This window comes from Sphaerodactylus townsendi, linkage group LG03, assembly GCF_021028975.2.
Source record: "Sphaerodactylus townsendi isolate TG3544 linkage group LG03, MPM_Stown_v2.3, whole genome shotgun sequence".
NCBI classification, from domain to species: Eukaryota; Metazoa; Chordata; class Lepidosauria; order Squamata; family Sphaerodactylidae; genus Sphaerodactylus; species Sphaerodactylus townsendi.
The window spans coordinates 137,559,679-137,581,165 of record NC_059427.1 but is presented as its reverse complement, the minus strand read 5'-3'; the positions used below and the strand labels follow the sequence as shown (position 1 = coordinate 137,581,165).

General features: G+C 42.1%; 1 protein-coding gene across 2 annotated transcripts in view; it reads right to left on the bottom strand.

Moving 5' to 3' along the window:
• CA10 (carbonic anhydrase 10) overlaps positions 1–21,487 on the bottom strand; it is a 437,829-nt gene that overhangs the window by 359,603 nt on the left and 56,739 nt on the right. For both annotated transcript variants that reach the window (XM_048488424.1, XM_048488425.1), the window contains one exon: positions 4,327–4,401. In XM_048488424.1, coding sequence (XP_048344381.1) covers positions 4,327–4,401 — 75 coding nt within the window. The remainder of the gene's footprint in view (positions 1–4,326; positions 4,402–21,487) is intronic.

The following is a 21,487-nucleotide window of genomic DNA, read 5'->3' as shown; positions in this document are numbered from 1 at the left end:
GTGCTCCATGCTGCGGTCACCTCGGGGTTGGATTACTGTAACTCTCTCTACGCGGGCCTTCCCTTGCGACTGATCCGGAAGTTGAAGCTGGTCCAGAATGCGGCAGCCCGGCTTCTGACAGGTGGTGGTTATTCAGATCACATCACCCCTGTACTGCGCTGCCTGCACTGGCTTCCAGTGGAGTTCCGGATCGTCTTCAAGGTGTTGGTGATGACCTTTAAGACCTTACGCGGCATGGGGCCCTCATACCTACGGGACCGCATCACCCCCTATGTCCCAAATAGGCTGCTGCGTTCGGCGGCGACAGAGCTACTGGAGATCCCTGGCCCTGCGATGGTGTGGCTGGCCTCGACCCGGGCCAGGGCCTTTACGGCCCTGGCCCCTGCCTGGTGGAATGCTCTACCTCCAGCTGTCTGGGCCCTGCGGGACCTTGGTGAGTTCCGCAGGGCCTGTAAGACTGAGCTATTCCACCGGGCCTTTGGGGGGGCTGGCCGCGGTTTTATCACCCCCCACTGAAGCTGCCGTTTACCATCTAGTCGGGCCCTGGTTTCCATCTTGGGCCGACCTACCCCTCCCTTTGTTGGCCTGTGGATCGGGCGCTCTGATATTTGATATTCTGATATTTTGATATTTTGATATTTTAACCAATATGTAATCGAAACTATACTGGGTTTTATAGTTTTAAGTTTTAAGTGTTGATGAATTGAGCTGCACTCTTGTGTTGATATGTTTTGCTGATTGTCGTTGTATGTGCAGCTATCCTGTGAGCCGCCTCGAGCCCTTTGGGGGTGAGGCGGTTTATAAATCACATAATAAATAAATAAATAATAAATAAATGATGAAAATATAATAAATTTTATTCCAAGAACGTGTCCTGTGGTTATTCACCAGAAAGCATATCTGGACTCAACTGGATTTGTCTCTCCAATCCTACACATGAAGCCTGCTGGGTGACTGTGGACCAGTCACAGTTCTCTCAGAACTCTCTCAGCACCACTTACGTCACAAGATGTCTGTTGTGGGGAAAGGAAGGGAAGGAGTTTGAAAGCAACTTTGAGACTCCCCATGATTGAGGAAAGCAGGGTATAAATCGGAACTCTTCTTATAACCTGAAAATCTTGTTGGTCTCTAAGGTACCACTGAACTTGAATAAAGCACGGAACAACTTAAAATTGATAGTTTTCAGGTTAAAAAGCACACTGTCAAATGATTTATTTATTTTTATTTATTATTTAGATTTTTATACCGCCCAATCCGCGGTATAAATGATGATCTCCTTACGAATAACATTTTGGGCTGGTGCTTAACATAGTAAAAAATAGTAATGTATATGTACCCAGTAAATCTCATGAGTAAGGTTATTCCATTGGCGAGGTGCCACTACTGAGAAACTTCACATCTGAAGGCACGTGTACAGACAGCAGGACTTGTAAGACAGATCTTAACTGGTGTGGTGGACAATATGGGAGGAGACAGTCCTTCAAGTACACCAGGCTCCAGCCATTTAGCTCTTTAAAAGTCTGAACCATCACTTTGAATTGTGCCCAGAAACAAAGGAGCAACTTTCAGCATCAGGGTGATACAATCCTCATATCCGGCCTCCACAAATAAACTGTCTGCTGCATTCTGGACCAGCTGAAGGTTCTGGGCCTTCAAGGCAGACCCACAAAGGGCCAATCTCAGTCATCTAAATCAGAGCAAGGATTACTGTAGCCTGATAACATTTCTCAATGAATGACTGTGGCTCTGGTTATTTTCCAGGATTGAGTTACTTTCGTATCTCACATTGATACAAATAAACTGCCCTGGACAGATAGATGGTTCAGGGTATCTATCATGATTGTATTGTATTGATCTCTTTCTTAACTCAGAAATTAAGAGCAGAACAATGAAAATAGAAGTCTAATTTTAAGAGAAACATTAAAGAAGAATGCATAGAAGGCATTCTTTAAAAGCTTTATTTTTACTGAATCAAGTGCCAATCTCTAAATGTAGTATATTAACTGATGGTGAATGACCTAGCAGGAAACATGCTTTTTCTCCAGCTGTGCACATTTTAAAAAATTCTTTAAGCAAAAGGAACATTAGGCAAGGAAACCAGCTTTTTTTGGATATGTTCCTGCCATCTCCTGTGTCTTGTTCGTTTTATGCTAAATCCATGTAATGTTTTAGCAAAAGGGTCAACAAAACTAAAAGGCAGAAATGGCCTGTCATCTTTTGGAGGAATAACAAAACTATCCAGAACAAAACATATGGCTGCATTTTATGAAGTGCTTGCCAAAGACAAATCTCTCCAGGACTTGGAGCATGAATGCAGAATTGCTTTAGCGTGTTCTACTTTCGGTTCTACGTCTCCTAGATGTTTAGGGAATAGTTTTAGGTTTGTTGGGCATTTCAGGCATGCAGTTGATGAGGCAGAATGGCAGCTATGCACACACTTGTAGAAATGGGACAGTGTGGCCACTTATTTTAATTCAAGCATTTCTAAGATGTGTTCAGAAGACCAATACTAGGAAGCGATGACCATGCCTTTTGGATCTATTGAGGAATCACTGATCATTACACTAGATACTTCCTACACAGGAGAGTGAAGAGGTTCAGTGGTCCCAGGTTTGGTCTCTCACATCTCCAGATACAGGAACAGCAAAAAACAAGATATTCAGAAAGCCTCTCACTTGGACCACTTAGTTTCTCATACACTAGATATAACTAATCTATTGTTTACATGATCACTTACCCTGGGGGGGGGGGGAAATAATCTTTAATCTTATCAGCAATTCCACAACACTCTATTATCAGCCCATGGACAGCAAAGAAATCATATGTATTCAAGGATTGCTCCAGCAAAATAAATCATTATTTTAAATAGGCTTCAAGTCACTGTGATCAAAACAGGAGTCTTTTTCGTTTAATGTAAAAAATCATCCGCAGCAACTATGCACACAACCTAACAAATCCTCTGATCCAACAGGTGGCTCACAACTCATGGAGCAAGTGCACATGACTTGTTCGCAATAGTGCTAGAAGAGATTAACACCAGAAAGTGTGGGGATTTACATGTTTAAACAGGGGGTCCACACTGGGCACATACCAAAGAATGCTGGACAATTCATAGCTCTCTGATACAACATTAACATCTGTCCCATACACACCACCCGGCACTTTCTGGTAATCTCTATAATTAAATGTCAGCAATATTTTATATTAAGAAGCAAACGATATCAAAATTCAGAGCAAGAGACCAGCAAAGAGCTGGTGTAGGAAAGCATACTTGAATAATAGAACCATACAACTTAACATTACTGATAAGTAATGTAAAAGTATAGTTCATAAACTTTTTGCAGCTCAAACATGGTTTGTTATTTGGAAGTTTATTTATTTTTATTTATTTATTTGTTAGACTTTTTATTCTGCCCACCCCAAAGAGCTCTGGGCAATTTACAACATACAAATATAGCAAATAAAACCCAGTACAATATAAGTTGCTTGAGCAAGTTATTTCAATAGGCAATAATTATATATCAGAGACCCTGTACAACTGTTTTAGTGCATTGGCACAAATCTGTGCATCATTCACACTCAGATTACCGGCAACTGTTAATTTCTATAATTTCCCTTTCTGCAAAACACCTCTAAGAAGGTCTTTAGTCCCACTGAAACCTCTACCTACCATTCCTTTTACATACTGGTTATCCTAGCATCACATGCATCACTCTAATATTCCTTAATATCCTTTGTTTCATTTCCTTTCTTAAAGAGCCATATGTGGTTCCATAGGCAGCAAAATCCTATAGAGGGGTTGCAGTCATTATAGCGTTTTGCTGCAGGTATGCATAGGGATCTCATTCAAAACCTTCTATTAGCAGAATTGCCACTGAGATGTTCCTATTATTTTGGAAAACAGAACCCTTACTTAATGTATTCTCCCTAGCAGGAAAGTCTGAGTTCAGGAAACATATTATATGCCCACTGACTTAAATGGGCTTAAAAGGGTAGAACTCTATTTAGGACTTCTTGCAAATTCTCTGAAGAACTAAAGATCCTTACTCTCTTTTTTTGTTCTAAGTGACACTACTGAATCTAAGGTCTTCCTTGTGCTGCTTCTGCTTTCACATCGCAAGCAAGAATTAGTACTGTTGACTTATGGTTTAAGGAGAAAACGAAGACAAAAAGTTATGGGGTCTTCATCAATTACATGCTTTGTGGTAAAGTGGGAAACTGGATGCTATTGATTTTCACCCGACTTATTTGTGTTATAATGCATACGTTTATATTTATAGGGTACAACTCAATGAGACATGCTGACATTTGTTATTTCCCACTTACCTGGAACGAAGCTTCCCTGGACCACCTCTTTATAAGCCCACCAGCCTTCATGGATTTTCGGTGAATTCTGCTGAGCTAGAAAAAGGGAAAGAAAAAAAAATACTTATGCCAGGTTTCATTCGCCACGCACCAAAATAATTATAATTGTTTTATTCACAGCCCCGCAGCAACATCCACCAACGATGGTTCTCAACTGATAGGCCAAAGCTCACCCTGCTCCTGCATGGCAAACCCTGATTGTCAATGAGGCTGAAAAAAGAAAACCGTGGAATTAAAACCTTCAAGACCTCTGGCATAACTTTCCACGTATCAAAGAGTTTCAGACTTCATTGCAAAGCACTCCCCAAAAGACAGTCGATGTTCTGCTTGTTAAATGATGACAGGCACAAATAAATACAAACTTGTCCAGCAAATTAATCAAACTGTATGTGCAACAAGGGTTCCAAACAGCAGCTAGCAGCACAGAATCATATTTCCTGCTTCCTGACATGATACCAAACAGCTGAATGAATATACCACACAATTTTGCTCAGCTAGCAGAACCAATTTTCTCCCCCAGAAACAAAGGAAAGCCCACAAGGTGATGTTACTGCTGATGAGGTTGGTTGTGTGGGAGAAGGCAACAACACGGCTTTTGCTTATCAGATCTCCCAGACTCACGCAGCCAACAGTAGGGTCAAAGAAAAGCCCCTGAAGCACTGGCCCAGCTTGCTCCAAATGTGTCTAGACGACAACTCTTGTATTTCTTCCACCTTCTCACAGGTAGACTCGGCAGTGTTTTTCAGCACATGGGCCAAGATGATTGCTTACCACTGAGCTAACACAAACAACAGGGACTTGCGGTGAAAACTGGCATCAAGTCACAGCTGACATATGGTGACTCAGTAGGGTTTTCAAAGCAACAGTCTAACAGGTAGGCCATTGCCTACCTCTACATAGCGACCCTTGTATTCCTTAGTGTTTTCCCATCCAAGTAGAAGCCAAGACTGACCCTGCTGAATTTTCAAAATCTGATGAGATCAGGCTAGTCTGGGCCATCCAGGTCAAAGCCAGAGGGATACATACTGGCTAACAGTTAAAAGGGGGACAGAGGGAAGGACGGAGAAAGAGAGAGGTATTTCCCGCACACAGCACTTACACCATTTTGAAGGTGTTTTCAGTCCCATCGTTTACCTTGATGTTTGTCTGCACTCCCCTCGCTAAAATGTTGTTTTCTGGCCTCCATAATTTATTTCATTTTTTCCATGCACATGCTGCAGTGATACTACATAGCTTCACTGATTTGATGGTCCATAAAAATAAGGTGAGGGGGGAATGCACAAAAACAGGACAATTTTAGAGGAGAGGGGGAGATGAGTGAGGTTGGGGACCCAAAACAAATGGTGGAGCAAGTGCCGAAAGGAAGGCTTGATGACCACACAGGGGTGTAAGAAATGGCCTGCCATTTTGCCAGGAAAGGAATAATCTTTCAGTATGATTGCAATATCAGGCAAACCAACTTGGAAACATTTCAGCAAGAAACAGTGGTAAAAGTGTTTCCAGAAACAATGGAGAAAAAGTTTCTTGGAAAAGTTTCTGGAACCAAACAGCAAGAAACTAGTTCAGAACTCTACAGAAGAAACGTTTCATTATCATCCTGAAAATCTTGTAAGTGACCTGTGTGGAAAAGGCCAGAGAGGGAGAGAGAGAATGGTGGGAAAGCTAATAGTATATGGCCAGGAATTGTGAACTGCTTAAATCAGTATGAGAACTCTATGGCTGGAAACAAACTGGTTTGTTTGCTTATCTACACTAGAAAAATCTGCTGATAAGACGAACTGCTGAGACTTGCATCCCAAATCATGAAAATGATAGTAAAAAACTTTCCTGGGGAAAAAGTTGAGATTGGAATGCAATTCATCCAATCCAGTTCACCCAAGAACAATAGATAATCCTAGCCATCAGATCATCAATCTTCTTGAGTGGAAAGGAAGTATTAGAACGAGTGTTAGACTTGTTACACAGAAAACGCTAAATTCTAATACCAACATCTGCAGGAAAAAAAATCAAAAAGATGAAATCTTTTTGAACACAGTCAAATAGACTCGTATATGATGTTAAAATGAGCAAAACTCTACACCGCACTATTGTTTTTGTAAATTGGATCTCAAACTAACTTAATAGCTGTGTTGGGAGAATATGACATTTGAACACTGTTACTGTTAATAGCTTTAAAGATGGAGACTCTGTTTCTTGGTAGCACTACACTGTGACAGCAGAGCAGAATGCAATATTGGGAAATAGAATATGAAAGGTTAGAACTTTTCAACCCTTCTAACACCTGACTCTGGGGTACTTGAACGAACACCTTCTCCCTTAGTTTTTGAGATCAGGAAACATATTTGCTTATTTGATATTTTGATCTATCTTTTCAGTCAGATGGGCTCTCAAAGGGGCTAGCAATTAAAATCTGTTGTTAAGATGCATATCCTACCAGCTTTTCTGCAGACAAAAGGGAAAGGAGGGGTTCCTTTTCATCACTGGAAAGACTATGCTGGAGGTCATGAGGTCTGCACTGACAAAAGCCCACATGGGAGAAATGCAGGAGTGCATATTAGATTAGATGGCACCGCCATCTTATTTATTCAGATATTTATATCCTGCCTTTCTCCCCAAGGGGGACCTAAAAGAGCTAACAACATCATTCTCCCCTGCTCCATTTTATCCTCACAACAAGAACCTTGTCGGGTTGTTTAGGATGAGAAGGTGTGACTGGCCCAAGGTCATCCGCAGCCCCATCCAATAAATGAATGAATGAATGAATGAATGAATGAATACTTGGTTATGACGCTGGGGCCACACCAACCCGCCACCTCCAAGGAGACTTCCCGGCATCGTGCGGAGGCTTAAAATGCAAATAAGCTTTCGCGCTGCTGGGAAACTCTCATTGGGCTTAACAAGCAGCATAAGTCTGAAGCCACAGCTGATGGAACAACAGGCTAAAGTCCGGGAGGAAGCCAACTAACATTGTCTCCTCCCCTGGCCATGCCCCCAGACCACCTCTGGTATGGTGGCAGTGGGGGTATAGGGACAATGGTGCAGCAACCCACGCTGAGTCCCACTATCAGGGAGGGCTGCGGCAGCCACCTGCTGGCTGATTCACCTCTGGGGCAAAATGTCCTGGAAAGGGCAAATCTGATGGTGTGGCTCCACATTGCTCCTACTGGCGGATTCCCCAGATGGGGCAGGTAGTGAGCTTCTATGGCAGACTGGAGATTCAGATGGGGGCCTCCAAGATCCTAGCCCCCAAACGTTAACCATTACACCATGCTCTTAACGTTAGTGGAAAAGCTTACAGGATCCAATCCAAAGCTCTACGCTATTATGGGTATGTGATAGGAAGTATTACACAATGAAAGAAGCTTCATTAAATACATTACCACTAAAAAGCTGGAATAATCAGTTATTAGAGGTAATGGTGGGGCAAGCAATTCAGATATTAATCTTTTACGCATCACCCTCTTCCTTCATTGGCAGGTTCTGATTAGTGGACCCAACAGTGTCCCTGCTCCTCTCCTAAAAGTATTGTCTGATGAATATAAACTGGGGAACACGTATCAAATTTCTTTAAAAATACTCAGTAGTTGTTCAATGTGGGATTGATTGACACCTCTCACATAAAATGAGTTAGCGTTAGGGTTAGAGTTCCATGAGTACCATCAGAGTTTGCTAAGCCAGTTACACAACCGTATGACACCTTGACACTGGAGTCCCCTCCCAGATCCTGAACTAAAACTCTAACCTCAATATGGCATTGATTACTGCTAGGCAACCATTTACCTTTTCAGGTAATTGTGGGTTTGGGTCAATTTATGTATTGCAATGCTTTGTTAGATAATATTATAATAGGTTATTGAGAATTCCACTGAAACAAAAAATACATATTCTTAAATATTTATTTATTTTTAGCGATGTACCTGTGTACAGATATGCAGAAAAACATTTTTTCAGCATTGGGTTCTTCATAAAATAGACTCAAATGTCATGATAGCAATATCTTGAAACAGTCCACTTGACTTTCTGGGAGCTACATTCTTAAACTGTCATATTGTCTTTGGGGTCCCAACAGATAGCAAGACATACAGCAACTCTGTTAAAGCCAAATCTGAGTCTGGTTAGCTAGGAAACCTCTTGGGAAGCCCATGAAAGTTGGTTCATGCCAAGGGAGAAATATGGAAATAAATAAATGAAATTCCAAGGAAGGAAAGGGTACTCAAATATCAGAGTAGGGAACCAGAATTGGGGAGCCTCATGTTAAAATCTCCTCTCTACCATGGAAACTCACTGAGCCACCTCAGCCAGTCATTTCTCTCAGCCCAACAGGGATATTGTGAGAATAAAAAATGGAGGAGAAATATACATTGTAAGTTACTCTGGATCCACATTTGGGAGAAAAGAAAAATATAAATATTTAGAAGAATAAATGCTGTCCTGTTCTCTTTAATAGCATTAGCTATAACTATAACACGCATATACACATGAACTCTATTATTTATTGTCAATTTATGCAGGAAAGATAGGGGGAAAGTGGGATTTTAAAAATTTAATTTGTATGTATTTTCCTGCTCTTGAATTTCCAGAAGTACTAGAAAGCAGATAACAGTTTTGTACTCAAACTACTAGCTGGGAGTGCAAGCATATCAGTTGTAGGAGCAGGCAGTGACCTGGAGAGGCTGTCATTATTTGACATTTATAAAATCCTTATCAGGTCAACAAGCATCCAGTTAAGCATGCTAAAAAGAAGCTCAAGGGAGGCAATACTACCAAACCCAATCCGATATCGTGCTGTGCCAGCAACTGCGGAGTTCAGAGGGGCTGTGCTAATGTTCTGTGGGGATTATGCTGAAGCTAGATACACTAGAGCAACTGCCCAAGGATTAAGGTGCCAGAGACACTGTGTACGGGTCGTTTAAAATAACAGAGGAAGGACAAAAACACAGTCAGAGCCAATCCTGAATTGTAGAGGCTGGCAGGAAAACAAAGACTGTGTTTATGCTACCAGGCAAGCAAATTATGGAGCTGATCTCCAGGGCCATGTTCACCCGCGAACCTTGAAACCTCCACATTTGGCACCAGCTCTTAGAAAACACTATTGGGAAAACTGCACCCTAAGAACATGGCAGACATCTGATAAGCATCTGAAATTCACTCCGAGTGCCACGAAGCAGTGTCGGCCATTCTATGTGAAATGATAGCAGAACTTCTGTTTTTACAGAAACTGTGAAGGGGAGGGGTGCATGGTGCTTTGATCTAGCCCATTCTTCCAGCTGGTCAGATGTAAAAGGCCAAGAGGTCTTAGATGATGAGCAAGGAAGCTGGGTAGTTTTTAAAACCTTAATCTGCATTAAAACTGGATTAGTGACAGGAATCTCAAAAACACTGGGCTGCGAAATCAGAATGCGACAAGCATATGAATACTCCTTGCTGGCCATCCTGTCTGAGGCACACACATATGCATCTGGACACACACACACACACACACACACACACACACACACACACACACACACACACACACACACACACACACACACACACACACAATGAGCCTACACTATCTAATCTCATGTCCCTCTGATGAGGTGGCATTATGCCTGACTTTCTCCAAAGTCTGTCTGACCTTGCAAATGGGTTACTGATTCTTGCTACCAAGAAGGGCTTTAAAAACAGACAGCCTAAACCATAGCAATTTTTTGATGCCAGTCCTACAGAAACATGTGACAGTTAGTAAAGAAAATGCAACTCGAGCAAACAGAGCATGTCCTGGGATGCCATAACACATATTTTCATTTAGTTTGCTACAGGAAGTGTATCAGACACAAGGAAATGTTCTGAACTGATGTGTCCAAAAGTTGTTTACAGTGGCAGGTGGAGAACTCATCTTCAGTTCTGTCCCCTGCTGTATAATTGGCTCAGCAAGCAGGTGATACCTTGAATCTGGCAAGAGTTGCTACTGCCTCTATTCCTATTGGATCATACACTGCTTCTTGCTCTTGCAAGTGATCATACATGAATACTACATTTAGTGGCAGAACACCTCAATGATTCAGTATTCCAAATGCAGCCACTTCAGACTGCAAAATGCATTCTCTCTCTCTCTCCTTGACTATTCCAAAAGAAGGAGCAAAAGGAAATTTTTTATCTAAAATATTTACCCTTGTTTCTTACAAGGCAGCATTAGAAGCTCCATCTGTGGGCAGCGTCATTTGTCCCTGTCTCACGCCTTTATTGTTATTTGGAGAATATATAACCCGTTAAAGAGATAATTGTGAACTCAGAGGTCTGCTCAGTATTTTCTGGAAGCTGTGCTAAGCTTCCTTCCAAATCAGAACTGACCAATATCTTGCCACTTTTGACAGCTTTTTTGGTCTCCACCTGCCTTATAACCCATCATTTCCCGAGTACAGAAATTTACAGACAACAACCTCCTGTTTCTAGCTGACCTGCTTTGTGCTGTCCTAGTCTGGCTTTCTGTTTTAATCTCCGGCTGCCCTTTTCCTCATTCAATGCCACAAGGCATCATGGGAATTATATTTTCCTTTTCAAGGAAACAAGATACAAACATCCAATACAGGATGGTCTTGGTTCATCAAAAACTCCTGCCTTAGGTTTTGGAAGCTCTCCTCTTCTCGGGTCACCTTTTGAGAGAATCTTTCTGCTCATGTGTCCAAGAGCTTCCTGGCAGGTCACATTAACTCCCTCTTAGAGATCCGGTAGAATCCAGTAACCAGAAATTTCTGCCTGCCAGAGGTTGAACTCTCTTCTCCCAGTTACCAGCAGAAGTTTGTCCCCAATTTCTCTGTTTGTGAGCTAGCTTCTCTACTGCTGCCAGTAGCCTATAGCAGGCTGCTTCCTGATTCCCCCCACCCTTCAATGTTTTACCATCTTCCCTTTTGTGCTTTGGTGGACCTCAGCTGCCCTGTTGCTAGAAATCTGCAGCACTTCTCACTGACCCTTTCCATACAAGCCCCTAAAAACGTTTTGTCAACATTTTCAAAATGTTTTCAAAAAACCCCATTTGTCCACACTCACCCCCTAAGAACGCTTCCCAGCCACCATTTTGTGGTCATTCCATTTTTTAAACAACTTCTTAGATTTGTAGCTACAACGCTTCCAAGCCTCATGCTACAATCCTCTAGGGGTTGTGTCTATGTAGCTACATTGGTCGCTTCCGCACGGCCACGCTGGGAGTTGGGTTGGCGCACATGACGCCGACCCAACCCCCCTGGGATCGTTCGCATGAACGGTCCCGCAAACGACAGGGAAGACAGCGCCGCAGAGCGCCGTCGCCTGATCGACGTATCTTCCCTGCGACTGTCCGGCGCATTGCCAAGGCCAGAGGACATGCCCCCTGCCCTGCGCGACCGCTCCAGAGTCACAGGGCAGGGGGGCGTGTCCCCAGGCCTCAGCGACGTGCCAGACGGTCGCAGGAAAGGTAAGTCAATCGGGAAAGGGGGGGAGGGATGGCGCCTTCCAGTCTGGAAGCCGCCGTTTTCCAAAAACCTCGCTCAGGGAGCGAGGTGGGGAAATGGCGGCTTCGCGCCGCTGGGGAGGAGCGAGGGTGGCGCGGCTGCGAAGCAGCTGCTCCCCCCATGCGAACAGCTCCCTTGGGATGCCATCCCTAGGGCACTGTATACGGCCCGTGCGGAAAGGGCCATAGACTCAACCCCCTGAAATTCTAAAACCCTGATGGAAATATAGCACAAGATGACCGGCATGACTCAGAAAATGGTGCCAACGAGAAAGTCCGTGGATGGTGGAGTGGCATGGGAAATGTTTTAAAGAGATCAAACAAGTGAAAATGTTTTCAAAATGTTTTCAAAAAAAATCACTCGGGAACAGCAATGCCAATAAAACATTTTCAGACAGGAAATAAAACATTTTTGGCTAAAAAACATGTGGAACTCCATCCAGGAAATGTTTCATTTCATGCCTGAAAATATTGTATTTGTGTTGTGTGGAAAGGGCTCCTGTCAAATAAGTTTTGGCACACTTTCTTTGCTACCTGCTCACTCATTTGTCTGGACTTTGGGGAGCTGAGAGGCAGGGAGAGTCTGCAAAGGTGTTGCAGGAAGGGGAAGGTATAAATGCTTGGTGGCCACATTCTGAAACTGCATGAGGGTCACAGCGGGGGGTTCACCACTGACCTTCAGGGCAGTAGCCCATCTGGAAATGTCCCAGTAAGTTTAACAGCCAATGTGTAGCTGAAGATAGGATGGAGAAGGGAGAACAATGGAATAAACCATTTTAGGTCTACATTAGGCAGACAAATGTGATAGAAAATAAAAAAATAAGCATCAAGTAATAAGTATCTTAAATTTAAAAAAAAGAAAAGGCTTCAGTAATGAGAAATGAAATGGGGCTGCAGCCAGGAGATGGAACATGACAAAGTGTTCATATAAATATGAGCAAAAAAGACTATGGGAAAGTTAGCACTTAATTGCTGGAAAGCTGGTACTTCTTTAATGAGGTGCTCATTTTCAAAGAAAGAAACCAGCATGCTGCACAAATGAGGACAGAAGGGATGAAGTACAGACTGCATTAGCCTCTTGAGACTATTTACAAAATAAGCTGGTGGCAGTTTTCCTTTTGATGTAGAATGTGAGGGAGAGGAAAAGTATGCTCACTGATCCAAGGTCACATAATGCATTGACAGCAAAAACTCATCTTGCATATGTGCTGTGAAAGTGAAACGGGGCTATAATTTATTCCCCCCCCCCAAAAAAAAATTCTATAAGGGAATCCATTCCACTTACAAAAGTTTGCACAACTGTTGTTAATATAACCAGAAATCTTCTCTGTGACTTAACTAAGTTTTGCATCCATCTTAGTTCATAACAGTAGTGAAATAACTGCTTTTGCCTAAGGGACTCCTCCAGCTCTACTGCCCATTCTAAAACAGCAAGGTTATTTATTTGCTATGTTAGCCTTCCCTTCGCCCATTTGGCTCTCAGTGGGAGATTGAACACTTTATTGATCAGAGGGACCAAACTCAAGCAGCTCTATTTTATACATGCAAAACAACAACTAACACTAAAACAGCTTTTCTGTGATGGATTTTGCAGTGCTACTGATAAAAGCTCCAACTGGCATCAACACTGAATTTAATATGCTGAAGAGAGATATGTGAAAATCTGCCTCAATTCTGACAACTAATACCAGGCTGTACCCTAATGTGGCAGCACGACATGTAATTATAGTCAAGCCATGAACATTACCCATCTGCAGGTGTGTACCAGACATTGATCCTGGCATTAGTGTTGATCCAGGTATAAATATTGATACCGGCATTAGTTGAGCAGTCAGTGAATAAGTAGAAAAGATGCTAACGACAATCTTCTTAGGAATCTACAATATCCATGCTGAAAACTAAGAAAAACATGTTGTCATTGCACTTTCTCAGTTTGTTATCTTGGAATGTTCCAGTCTGCTACTATCAGAAAAAGTGTATCTATTGTAGGTGCCAGTGAAATAGTAATTTTTGATTAAGACAAACTAATGTTTAAAATCTAGTACACAAGTTTTCAGGTTACACAGAGCTCTGCTTCAGGCTGGATGTTCTTTTTTCCACAACCAGTGGATGGCAGAACTAGTGCCATTAATATAGAATTAAGCAAAATAGGGTTGGATCCAGGAAACTGGCAGATTCATAGGAATAACATTTACCACCTTCACTGTCATGGGCGAAACACAGAAATTTACACCCCAGAAAACTTTCCTGCCATCTCAATCACCCCAAAACCTTACACCACACTTTTCAGTATTAGCATTCAGACCTGTATTAAGGAACACGAAAGACACTGTCGGCTTAACAATCCTGAAAAATCTGCAGTTGCAGAACATGTGTTAAACAAAACTGGACATAATATTTTATTTGAGAACACTGACATTCTGGACAATTCAGAAGCTTACTATGTCAGACTGCACAGGGAGGGCATTGAAATTCACAAACACCAGGACAACTTCAATAAGAAAGAAGAGACGTTAAAAATTAGCAAAGCCTGGCTCCCAGTACTTAAAAAATGGATTGATAATCCCACCCGCAATACAATGCACTCAGCCACATCTTTGCATAGCAAGTTCCACCCAAACAATTATTGGTTCCCCACCCTGGGACATGGACAATATACCATACTAGACACAGTGTGAAACAGACTTTTCTCTGTGATACACCTCTGAAGATGCCAGCCACAGATGCAGGCGAAACGTTAGGAACAAAATCCACCAGACCACAGCCACACAGCCCGGAAAACCCACCAGAACCACTTTTCAGTATTGTTTACCTGTAGTTATGGAGGGTGTCATTCCCAGTCTGGAAGTGTGGTGGAAAGCAACTAAGGTCAGCTCCACCACGGGAACATCGCAGCCCCCATGCCAGCGTCTTTGCCCTCTCCACTGGTTCAGGTGCCCCTTACACTGATGAGATTGCGCTCATGGGGCAGGGTGTGTGACACCCCGGGTGGAGCAGTGGTGGAAGTATGGCTGGGCCATCAAGGGGGTGTTGTGGGGGCATTCCAAGGCATGGCGGGGTGGGCAATGCCGCAGCAGGGGCACAGGGTTCGCGCACACCCTGGGCATAGTTTCCCCTCACTCTTATTCGGGGGGGGGGCAGTAGCCTGCTCTGATCCTTTTGTGGAGGAGGGATGTGATTGCTAATATGTGGAGACTCAAAGCCAATGTTGAGGATTGGGGGAAGAAAAATATGCCATATAGCTCTACAGTCTGGGAGAATCCATTCTCACAAAAACAAGAGAGCAGGACTTTAAAAGATTCTCCCTTGGTATATCTCCCCTTGATCAAATAGTGCTTTGTTCTGGAAAGTCCAAACACTCAGTCGTTGGAAGTCAGATAATGGAGGAATATAGTAAACGCTGCTTCTCTGAACTCTTTCTGCTTGCAGAAAGTTTTAATCCACCCATTCATAAGCACAGTTTCATTGGGAAGAGAAACACAGAATTTACAATCTAGATTCTGAGAGCACATGTAGCAGTGGAGAATGTGAAAAGAAGATTGCAGAAGAAACAAGGGATGAATGAGAAATCCGCATAATTCAAAAACTCACATACTTGTATCACCATACAGACCCAATAAAGAGTTCAGATATTGTAAGCTTACTCAAATTGTCACTATTTAAAAAGAACGTAACAGAATGTGGAGGTCAGAGGAGCAGCTATGTCTAAGAACAGCCTAATCAATCAGTGCCAACAAATTACGTTGAACTAACTTCTCACCTAAGCAACCACATTCCCTTAAGTATAAGGGGGCTTATGATTACATTCAGAAGCAAAGGAGAACAGGCTCTGGATTTGGGACACTTGCCACAAATTCAGACTTCTAGATTCACATGCAAAACTAGTAACAATTATTTAACTCCTAAATACAGAGAACAGCTTAATGAGCTTGACCTCTTGCTCCAACAACAATATTTAAATGAGGGATAAGAACAGTTATATACCAACTGCTTTTACAAATACAGCAATTGTTATTCCTGACAGTCAATTTTCTGTCCCTGGTGCACTGACAAAAACAGCACAACCAAATCACCAACAGACAAACTTCAGGGCTCCTCATATTATGGGGATTTCTCAGGTATGGAGAAAAACACATGCAAAGACTACGATTGCTCCAGTAGTATACCATTTCCAAAACTTGCTTTACTCTGATCCTTTTGAAAAGAACACTGTGCAAGTGCATTTGCATGCTGTCTGGATGGAATGGTCTGTTTTTTCCCTTCCTACAAAATTCCCACCCACATTGGCATTTTCTCAATGACACACTTTATGGAAGACATATAGAAGAAAGATTACACAGACCATACAGCTTTTAAAAGCTTTTAAAAGAAAGTATTTTTTTAAAAGAGTAAAACAGTACAAGAATGTTAAATTGTCATTTCTATTCAATGTTCTACAACCACTGTTTGTATTCAGTGTTCTACAACCACTGGCTGTATAGAGAGGGGTTTTCCTGCAGAAACACAAAATGAAGGTATCCAAGACACTCATTTGCAATTCTCAACTAAGATCTGTTGTGGAAGCCTTGTTCTGTACATGCCCACCTTCTGCACGGCAACCAGGGGCAGGGTCTTCTCTGTGGTGGTACCTCAGCTGTAGAATTCTCTTCCTGCAACAGTTCACCTGGCACCAAGCTTCAGATGGCAGAAAAAGTTATTTCCCCCAGCAATCCTTTTCCCCCTTTCACACTTCCTCTGTTCACATCTATTTTTAATTGCATTATTTATAACCATGCCCTGCTGCTTTACTGTATTTCAATTATCCACGTTGCTTTCACAAACTGAGGTACTGTTTTGTTATCTGCTGGTGTTTAAACAACGCTACCTTCTCCTGTTAATATGATGGATACTTTGATAGGAGACTGCTACTGTGGCCAACACAATCTGAAATTTGTGATCTGTAAACCAACCTCTAGGAAAGGAAAAAAATGTGTCCTGAAGAAGAAAGAAGAAGATATGTCCTGCCTACATATTCCATGTGGCCTAAATATGCCTTGATCCAATGAATGAATGAATGAATGAATGAATGAATGAATGAATGAATGAATGAATGAATGAATGAATGAATGAATGAATGAATGAATGAAACAAACCAGGATAGTGTTTTGTAGCACCTTGTAAAAACTATTTACTGGATACAGTTTATTCACATTTACCTTACATTACTTTACATTACGTTGGAGGTGAATAAACCTAGGGCAATCCAGACATACCCCAAAATAACAATGATAAGGTGCTTCAGTTTTTAGAGAACCCAACGTACATTGATTCAGCAGTTCTTTCAGCATAATGTATATCAGGATTATAACCTTGATCCAGAGATGCTCTTGCCCAGCAGAAGACAACTGGCCCGATGCTTCACAGAAGGATCTCCTAATTTCCGTTCTATATCAAAGGTGTTATTAATTTGGTGCTCCGGGCCTAAATAACAGGACAGCATTTGATCGGTAATCCTTCCAATACATGCAGTTGCTATTTTGTGTGAACAGGGCAAAGCACTTATTTTTCTGCTTTTGTGCACACAAATGTGTATCTTACCTGCCAGATATATGGTTGTGCCTCCCACACCCAACACATACTGACCTTTCATGTATATTTTCAATCATGGACCAATCTTGGGAAATGGTGAAATTGCGTAGAAAGCTATCAGAATAACGATAGCAACAACAAAAAGCTTTTCTTTTTTGGCCTTTTAATCCACCCCCCATAGTAATCTCATCAAATTTTAGGGTTTTTTTTTTCAGATATGTTAATTTGTAACAAATCACTGTATCCAGAGTGTTTTATAAATTGCAATCTCAACCACACCTGAATTTCCTCAGACTTTTTTTTTTTTGGTCTTGAAACAATGTATTGTCGAAGGCTTTCACAGCTGGATTCAACTGGTTCTGGTGGGTTTTCCAGGCTGTGTGGCCATGATCTAGTGGATCTTGTTCCTAATGTTTTGTAACGTGTATAACAGACTTCCCTCTGTGATACACCTCAGAAGATGCCAGCCACAGATCCAGGCAAAACATTAGGAACAAGATCCACCAGACCACGGCCACACAGCCCGAAAAACCCACCAGAACCAATTTCATCAACAGTTTATAGAGACTCATACTGATTCTTGATCTACACTTAATTCAACATCAATAAAATTGTTTTCAAAGGAAACTCTGTTTTTTAATAAAATTAAAAATACCTTTGACCAACCTTAGCTAACCTCTCTTCACAAATGACACAACACCCCCTCCCTCCCGCAATTTGAATTGCAAGTTTCAAACCATGTTTTTACACCATGATCCTAGTCAAAGGACAATTCTCTGCAAGGACTGCAAGTAAGAAGTCTCTTAAGTAAGACTGCTAATTGTCTATTGCATGTACACACCACTCTGTAGACATATGAATCAATGATTTGTGTAATGGGAACCCAAAACAATTAGAAATGATTATTACACAAGTTCCCTCTCTGGGTGATACTATGGAATTTTAAGCAGGACCGACTGGTTGAGCTGAACTATGTCAAAATGTTGATCTATTTACTTCAAAGAAATAAATACTACAAATTTTCCTTGTTTTTTAATGTTTGGTTTTCACACCAGATCCATCTTTATTACGATCAGAGACGGCCTACGGTAGATAATTTACAACCATTAAAAAGTATAAGGCATATTAAAACAGTAAATATGTATCTGAAAGAGTCAATAGGAAGGGATGGGAGCATCAGAAAAAATAGGAACATCGAGAGGGTGGGATAAAATCATAAATAGTTTTTTAAGAACACAAAAATTTTAGAAACTAAAAAAGGAGGTAGGAACATTAGGTGGGCAGAGGAGCACTAAAATTAACAGATGGGAGACCATCGGCCCAATCTGGGGTGGGGGGAAAGGGAGTTGTGGAGACAGTGGGACCCTATGCCGGAGGATTTGCCCTCCCCAGGACACTTACACCAGTGAATGACCCTCCATAATGGCCAGACATGGCGCAAAGAGCTGTAGCAGGGCGTTCCAGAGGCATGGCCTGGGTGGAGCTGATGTTAGTCAGTTTCCACCCCAGCTTTGCCTCCCAAGACACCGGCACCCAGGGCTTGGACTTATGCCACTCTTCTGGGTGGTATAAGCCCACTGAGCTTAATGGAAGGTGTTTCAGCAGCAGAAAGGGGGTTTGTTTTTTGCTTTCCTGCACCACCGAAAAGTTCTCTAGAGATGACAGGGCAGTACTACAGTGGCACCATTCCTGTCTGCCCCAGAGCTCTGGATGGGGCTGCCCAACTATCAAATTAGTGCATTCTGACATGGCAAATGATGCTCATTAAGCCTGCTATATGGCACACAACCTGACAATGCTGGATATTATAGCAGGTTGGTATTTGTAATCAACAGAGAAATACAGATTTGTCCTGTGTGACCTGGGAATCTGTGCAGCAGTGGTGAAATGAAATTAGTATGTACATCTTTATAGTACTATCACTGAAGGAGCACATATTCTCCTGTCCAGATTCACAGGAGCATTGTCCCTCCGGGTAAGGAAACTTCCTGTATCAATCTTCAGTGAAAGCAGGGGAGGACATGGTATCATGTTTATTTCCATCGTTTATTTTCTCTGTATGTTCCAAATGTTAGTATTTTAGTATTTGTTCCATTTTTACCTTGACAACCCCATGAGACATCAGACTAAAACAGTGACTAGTACAAGGTCACTAGTAACCACTACTCTACACTGGCTACTTATCATTTGAGCTTTTCAGATCCACCTTCAAAACCCATTCACTCAAAACTTGCAGATCTAGAATTGGCTGATTTGTTCTAGCCAACATTGACCCCTACCACCAACATTTCACCATGGAGATGACCTTTGGGTGACATTAGAAGCTACAGCAGCAGAATCCCTTGTACACAAAACTCTTAAAGATGCAGAAGCCCTGTCAGTCTGTACTTCAGGACCCTAACTCCTAAATCTCTGTAATCCTCAGTGCCCAGAACATCATATGTTTCCTGCTGCTTCTAAAGCATATGTCTGATTTATCCTAGTCCTGGGGTGCTGTGTGGTTTCCGGGCTGTATGGCCGTGTTCTAGCAGCATATGCTGCTAGAACACGGCCATACAGCCCGGAAACCACACAGCACCCCAGTGATTCCGGCCGTGAAAGCCTTCGACAATACATATCCTAGTCCTGTTTTTAACGTGTCCTCACTACCAACAGTTTTCTCAGGACTATTATTTTCAAACAACTGTCTACTTTGTTGTATTCTCTTAAATACTCTTGTGTCTTGATCAACTTCATTGGCTTCTGCATCTTCCTTCAGGGAACAGAACACACATACAACCTCTCCTGACATTTAGTTCTTCAAAGCCCTCTCTTACCATAATGGTCCTTTTCCACTGCCCCTTTTCTCAAGTCTCTACCTACCCACCACTCAGTTCCTACTGCTTCTTCAGCATCCTTCCATCAGCTATATTGACTAAAGGCTCCATAAATTCTCTACATCCAATACCTATTTCCATTTGTCAGTCCATATGAACTGACATCTTTGCAGTTCAGATTACAGATTAAATAAAACTTTCAGTGTCACAGGCCTAACTGTTTTAGGTGTGCTATAACAGAACTTCCAGTACTACTACTAAACATAACCATTTGGATGATGACTGACGTCAACCAAATAGGGGCTGCTCACAGAGAAATGGACACAGAGCACCTCTGGTTATCTGCCATGCAAACAGGTAATCAGAAGAAGGTTTTTTTTATCACTGTACTTCAGATAGTAAAAGCTTTCAGAAGCTTAGTGCTTCTAACTACAGACCATTTACCCACCCCTGCCTCTTATGCCAGAATCTGTGTCAGATGCTTGTACATCAGATGTACACTCATACACTATTGTATACACTATTGTGATTACTTGCACAATTACTGATGTCTCCTTCTGCAGCATGACAGGCTCCAAATCGACTGACTCTATGCCAGTGGTGGTGAACCTTTGGCACTCCAGATGTTCATGGACTACAATTCCCATCAACCCCTGCCAGCATGACCAATTGGCCATGGCGCAGGGGCTGATGGGAAATGTAGTCCATGAACATCTGGAGTGCCATAGGTTCACCACCACGGCTCTATGCTATTCTTGGCTTAAGATGAACAGCATGGTACCTTAAAGGTCCATTTGCTACATCAGGTCCTACATCAGATCTGTGACTTTTAACTGTCTTCCAAAACAAAAGCAGACATGATTATGATGCTGTGGTCAACATAACGCCTGCAGTTTTCTCCATCTTGCTTCCAGCCCTGGCACTAGCAGGTCTTTGGCCATTCCCACCAAGGTTGCCCTTGGGGATACATAAGCCATCATGCAGTGATGCAAAGCTGATCTCAACAGACTGATCCACAGATGACTTGCAATGCTCCAAACAAGACAGCTGAATGTTGTGCATATGTAATTCCAAGCTTCCAGCATAAAAAAGATTCCCTAGGCAAAGTAGTTGAATGTTATTTCCAATGGAGAATTTACATCTTGTCTTTGCAAACACATGCCCAAAAAACAAGGCTTTATCTCTTTAATAAAAACACAATGTATTATTTAGAATGAAGCAAAATCAGATACTGCAAAGAAGCAAGGGATAAAGATAAGAATCATCT